The following is a 7,019-nucleotide window of genomic DNA, read 5'->3' as shown; positions in this document are numbered from 1 at the left end:
GACATTATATCAAATTTTTAAGTTAAAAAATGTAGAAATTATGAATTATTTTGACTATTAGTTAAGACCAGAGGAAATAATTTTTTATTATTTTATGAACCATAACTGCATTTTTCTACATACTACTCTCTACTGTTGTCTCTCTCTACATACTACTCTCTACTGCTGTCTCTCTACATACTACTCTCTACTGTTGTCTCTACTACACTCTCTACTGTTGTCTCTGCTACACTACTCTACTACTGCTGTCTCTCTACATACTACTCTCTTACTGTTGTCTCTACATACTACTCTCTACTGCTGTCTCTCTACATACTACTCTCTACTGTTGTCTTTTTTTTCTCTACATACTCTCTCTACTGTTGTCTCTCTACATACTACTCTCTACTGTTGTCTCTCTACATACTCACTCTCTACTGCTGTCTCTCTACATACTACTCTCTACTGTTGTCTCTCTACATACTACTCTCTACTGCTGTCTCTCTACATACTACTCTCTACTGTTGTCTACATACTACTCTCTACTGATGTCTCTCTACATACTAGTCTCTACTGCTGTCTCTCTACATACTACTCTCTACCGCTGTCTCGCTACATACTACTCTCTGCCAGGTGCGTTCTACACACACACTGAAGGGGGATCTTAGCGTCTTATCTGACGCTTACAGCCACTGACAGCGTCAGTATTTTACGAGTTCAGATTGAGAACAGGTTCGATTTTAGGGGTACCAAATATATTAAGTATAAGTACCACCAACCCTCCATAGGTTTGGTTCTAAATACGACTAACAATACACATTTTACAATAAACACAAGAATACTCATTCAGTGTTAACCTACATTTTATTTATCACTGCAAATGACTAATATCCCCTCTTTGTGTATAAACGTGGGGAAAAAATGTATGAAAATATTACCACAGTTACGGGGGCAAGGGAGGGGGGGTCACTGGCCACCCTTGCCCCCCCCCCCTAGAACCATCACTGCAGATCTGGCGAGAGTTTGTTCCTGAAAAGTCTAGGACAAAGTTAATTTTCTCCTCATTTCCATCTGCGTATATGCAACCGTACCTTAGATTAGATTAGATTAGATAATACTTTATTCAACCCACAATGGGGAAATTAAAAAATATTGTAATGTAAGTAAGTAATTGAAATTAGATTGAATAATATGTAATTAAATAACATAGTAAAAGTAATTAACCATAATATAAATGATATTGAAGTGTGACCATAATATAAATAATATTGGAAAAAGTAAGATAATACAGATGTAATACAGATAATAACAAAGATATACATAGAGCCATGCTGAGTGGTGCATTCCCGTACTCCTTGAAGGGTCGTTCTTCCAACTTTGGTGTGTTCATGAGTTTTTACAGTGAATAACCATAACATTTGTTTTTTACATAAAAAAGATGTAGTCTAAATTTATCGTAACATCACACATATTTAGGCTATCTTTTATTTAATAGATTATATTTCTTAAATTAGAGAAGAGAGATAATTTGTCTTTAGGTTTAGGTGTAAATATCCTTCATTTAACACATAAAAAGATGAAAAAAAAAGATTTAATGTAAAATAAAAGCTACAAACAGAATTTTAATTATGAAAAACTTACTGTATTTTACAAGTTATTTTGTAAAATACAAACTGTATTTTAATTATGAAAAATTACTGTATTTTACAAGTTATTTTACAGTACTTTTTGGCACCCCAACTGCCAAAATATGACCGCTTTTGTTTTTTTCTTACATTTTGTAAATCAGAATCAGAAAAGGATTTATTGCCAACACTTACAAAGAATTTGCCTTGGTGGATGGTGCATACATTAACATAAACATATTCAAAGGAAATACACAATACATGTAAATAAACTGCATGGTAAATGTCCCTTTGCCTTATTATTACAGTAATAACTTGTGTTATTATTAGACATCAACATGAACTCATGAATTTTTGACAGCTTTTATTCGGGCCCGCGGTGCATGCTGGGAGCAGCTAGTTGGCCTTGGAAACATGGCGTCGCACTGACAGCTGGGAGCTTCTCATTATCTTCTCCAGCAACTGACACAGCGCCCCGGGCCGTTACCGAATCGGTTTGCGGTCCCAATTTAACCGTTATAAAAAAAGCTTACTACAGACGCAGTCTTCGTCCTGAAAACACTGCCGTTTAAACGCTGCGGCGCAATAACGGATTTAGTACGGGTGTCACGCCCACTCTGCTCGGTAACGTTCTAACGATACGGTAAGTTAGCATCCAGCTAACCAGACAGCTAGCAGGAACCGTTAGCACGACACGACCACTTATGTTATGTGAAGAGGAGCTGCCACTACCGCCTGTTCACTGCTTGGCTGTCCGCCGTTAGCTTCCACCTTAGCAACGCACTCTGCCCCCGTGCATCGCCAGTTAGCTTCCACCTTAGCAACGCCGTCTGCCCCGTCCATCGTCAGATAAGACGGCGACCGTTAACGGCAGTTATGTTATTGTAAGTTAGCTCGCTAGCCTAGCTAGCTAGGGCGTTTTCTGTCATACTCCCACTGAATTTTTAATGTTCGACCCCTTTGGCATCACTGTCGGAGGAGAGAGCGATGGGCTCCGGGGCTGTGGATTCGTCCCAATGGCTTTCGGTGAAGGAGGAGACCATTTTCCTCCACGACGGACTCATTCGGGTCACAGATCTGGCCGAACTGCCCAGTGAAATAGGGGTTTCGGAGCAGGGGGACACCGAGCAAGAGGTGGGTGAAAACCATCTCACACACACACAAAGGTTTATACATAGAAAACACACACTCGCTGCTATGATAAGGGTGTGTTTTTAGGTTTCTTTTAATGTATATTTTTTAGTCTGCTGCAACACACACTCAGTGAAAACGGTACAGCTGTGTAGCAAGTTTCTTGCCTTGCATGTTATTGACCCACTGTCAAGGATGCGACCATTACCAGAGCACTTCCTGCCAACTCTACCAAAATAAAAGTTAAGAAAACCTGTTTTCAGAATCCGCTTTAATTGGCTAGGTTTGAGTAAACAAACAAGGAATTTAACTCCGGTTAATCTTTGCTCTCAAAGTACAACACTCCTTAACACATACAGAATAAAAACAGAAAGGACAGTAAGAAATAAAAAAATATATACTGTTAAGTATACAGTATAACAATACAATAGAATTTACAAGAAATATACAGTAACAATTGAAGAGAGGGAAAGAATAGTGCGATATCAGTATAGTCTGTGATTTAAATATAAATATAGTGCAAGGCAGTTCAGTGCAATGGGAATATATTAATAACAGTATTGTAATTTTAAGATTTTATACTCAAGTTACTCAATTTGCTAAACAACAAATTAGCATTAAAATCCTCTGACTGTACATGATTTTTTTAATATATGTCGATCAGTGTAACCCAAAGCCCAAGATGACACTCAAATATATTAAGTTTACTGTCACAGAAAAGTGAAGAAACCTAGAATATATTCACATTTAGCTCTAGTTTGTTCAAACCTTGTTCAGTTTTGTTGTCCCTGTCTTTCACCGTATGTCTATTCCTGTGTCTGTTCTTTTGAGCAACAAAAAGCCAGAGTCACATTCCCTGTGTGTGTGTTCACATGTACCTTCCCATTAAAGGTGATTCTGATAACTGCATATGAAAGGCACACTCTGCATGTATCCCTGTACCTCAGGTGTCAAGTTGCACAGCTTCAACTTTATTAGTAGTGCCAGTGCAGCAGCTTTCTAAGCTAGGTGTTCTTGCCACTGCACCACACAGTGAACATCTCTTTGGATTAGAGCTGCAATGATTAATCCATTAGTTGTCAACTATTAAATTAAGCGCCAACTGTTTGGCTTCAAGTCATTTTGTTTTATGAACAAAAAAATAAAACTTCTCTGATTCCAGCTTGTTAAATGTGAATATTTTCTATAGTGAAGTTCTGATAGCCATACCAGTATCAAAAAAGTCGGAGGAGCCGTCTGCCTTCATTTTGGCCGATTCTGACCAATCTGATTGGTGAAGTGGTAACCCTTGACTAGCGAATCAATGCACGAGAAAACTAGGGGTGGGGGGAAAAATCGATACAGCATCGTATCGCAATATTTTCTGTGGCAATACTGTATCGATACGCAGACGCCAAGAATCGATCTTTTATTATATATGTGTTGGTCCCTTTGTCTGGTTAACAATCCCACTTTTGCAGCAATAAAATTTAAAGTGAGATGAACAAACAGAGACATTTATCTTTTTAGATGAAACAGATGTTGACAAAGTTTCCTTTTAGGGACATCATTTAAAATTGAGAATAATTTGAAGTTGGAAAAAAGGTCATAAATTGCAATATATCACAGAATATTGCAATATGTTTAAAATCGCAATAATATCTAGGGCTGCTCTCTCTTAGTCGACTAATCGGTCGTTTTGGTCTTAGTCAACTTAGATCTCTTTAGTCCATTAGTCATGTCTGATGCTGTTTTCATGCTGAATGACTTATTTCCAAGAAACGTACGAGCACATCTCTGGTAAACACAAGAATTAAAGTGGTGCTTTTAGCATGACTCTTTGCGGAGAAACTCAGATTTACAGATCTGTCGATTAAATCAACTAATCGATTAGTCGGTGCAACTGAATGAGTGTTAGTCGACTAAGAATTTCTTCAATCGAGCACAGCCCTAATAATATCATATCGTGACATAAGTATCATGATGATATCGTATCGTGAGGCCTCTGGCGATTCCCACCCCTAGAGACAACTGGAGAGCCTGAGAGCTGACGACGCCAGTATCTTCTTATTACTCGCCATCGTATTCTCTTCCGTTCAGCGAGTAATGACAACAACGTTCCTTCTTGACTTCTATCACCTCTCTCTGATGTAAACAATGACTGACGACAGCCTGCTCTGTGTTTACGAGGTCTAGAGAGATGTTCCGTCATTTACGGTTTTCATTTTTTGGGCGACCATACAGATTAGCGCCGCCTGCTGTTATGGAGACGTATTACGTCTCGCACACGCGCAGAACGTACGCTCAAGTCGGCGTCGCACCGGTGTGTTCGGAGGCACTTTTCTGCCGACTGTTGGCCGTCAGGTTGGTGCGTCAGGGGATTAAAATGCTGGTATCGATATCGGCAAGTACTGGAGTTTATGCACTGATCTGATGCCACATAATTTGGCCCCGAAGAAAATCTACTTAGATACTACTATGTTTCTGACTGACTGTTAAACTGGATAATGAAAGGAAGCTCTGTGGCGTTCATTGTTTGTGTTTGTTCATGTTTCACAAAGAGTTTAACAACAAAGATAGAAATCATATCACATCCATACAGGGTTAGTAGTATACAACAGTTTAAACATAGTCAAATACAGCGCTGCTCATGAGTTTAGGAACCCATGCTAAAGTTGACTAAAAGAGGAATAAAAAAATCATATTTTGGAAATTGATCTTAATGCCTTTAATTAAAAAATTTTGGAAAAATCCAACCTTTAACGACACCAATTTTCTTTGTGAATGAATAATGTGTCATAAATAAATAAATGTTCTTCCTTAAACTACAGGGGGCATAAGTCAGTCCACCCCTATGTTAAATTCCTATAGAGGCAGGCATAGTTTTATTTTTAAAGGCCAGTTATTTCATGGATCCAGGATACTATGCATCCTGATGAAGTTCCCTTGCCCCCCCCCACATCATCACATACCCTTCACCATACCCCCCCATCATCACATACCCTTCACCATACCCCCACATCATCACATACCCTTCACCATACCTAGAGATTGGCATGGGGTACTTTCCATAAGATCATCTCTCAATGCAAATCAAACCAGCTATTAGGCTAACTGAAATAAAACCATGCCAATCTCTAGGTATGGATGGATGGATGGATGCATGGATAATATATGGATGGATGGATGGATGGATGATATGGACAGGGATGGATGGTTAGTTAGTTAGTTAGTTAGTTAGTTAGTTAGTTAGTTAGTTAGTAGAGGTGCACGATTCAGAAAATATCACTATTCGATATCGATTTTCAGGCTCAAGATTTGATTCAAAATCGATTTTCGATTTAAAAACAATTCTCGATTTAAAAAAAACAATGATTCACAGTATGTAAATGCAGTTACTTTTCCCATGTGATTGCAGTAGAAATACAATTATTTATATTTATATATATATATATATATCTCGATTTTGAATTGGTAGAGCTTGAATCGCCATTCAAACACCCCTAATGGATGGATGGATGGATGGATGGATGACTTTCTGTTCCAAGCAGTGACAATAACCCTCTTTCCTCAAAGCTCATTAAAACACACATTTAAAACATCCAAAACAGCAGCTGTACATTACCTATTTGATGTTGTTCAGAGGTAATGATAGATTTCTTGTACATTATTTTCCGGGCCAGTGGAGGTTTGTTTCGTCAGCCTGATAATAGTAATTGAAAAGAGTGGTGGAGGGAGTTAGTAATACCTTATTAAAATCTATATTCTTTTCCACAGTTATTACATTTATGAAATAACCCTTTTACTTTGAAATCTGTTCTGTACTTTTTACAAGGCAGGAGTTATTTTAAATTCCAGCACTGTAGATGTTTTTTTTTAATCTGAAATGTAGGCTTTTATTTTGAAGGCACAATCTAGAAAGCGGACGCGTCTCTGATGTTGGATTGCAGAGTGATGCCAATGGAAACTTCGAGCCAACAGTTATGTATCCTCGATATTTCGGTCCTCTACAGTGTAATAAAGGTAGAGCTAGTATTGTCCACCGGTCTGTAGAGAACATTTGCCGCAGTACTCGTGTCACATGTCCACGCGCTGGGGGGGTAGATAATGGAACAGTACTGAGAGTGAGAGTGATGATTAACCATTTTAAATCAATGATACCTTATGTAATCTTGGGGCTGCTCGATTATGGAAAAATTCTTAATCACAAATGATTTTTGACCAATATTGAAATCACGATAATTTAACGCGATCGCTAATTGATTTTTTGAAAAAAAAAAAAAAGTTAAACAAATCAACAGTGAA

The 7,019-nt window shown here is 38.1% G+C and overlaps 1 protein-coding gene across 4 annotated transcripts in view; it reads left to right on the top strand.

Annotated features, from left to right (window-relative positions):
• Window positions 1–1,992: 1,992 nt before the first annotated feature.
• Window positions 1,993–7,019, top strand: part of LOC120560309 (probable E3 ubiquitin-protein ligase HECTD4) — a 111,256-nt gene continuing 106,229 nt past the window's right edge. For all 4 annotated transcript variants that reach the window (XM_039802645.1, XM_039802643.1, XM_039802644.1 and 1 more), the window contains exon 1: window positions 1,993–2,738. In XM_039802645.1, the coding sequence (XP_039658579.1) occupies window positions 2,592–2,738 (147 nt within the window). In that variant the 5' untranslated portion in view covers window positions 1,993–2,591. The remainder of the gene's footprint in view (window positions 2,739–7,019) is intronic.

This window comes from Perca fluviatilis, chromosome 6 (assembly GCF_010015445.1).
Source record: "Perca fluviatilis chromosome 6, GENO_Pfluv_1.0, whole genome shotgun sequence".
NCBI lineage: Eukaryota > Metazoa > Chordata > Actinopteri > Perciformes > Percidae > Perca > Perca fluviatilis.
Note: the sequence above shows the minus strand (reverse complement) of the source record. Positions and strands in the feature narration are given on the sequence as shown.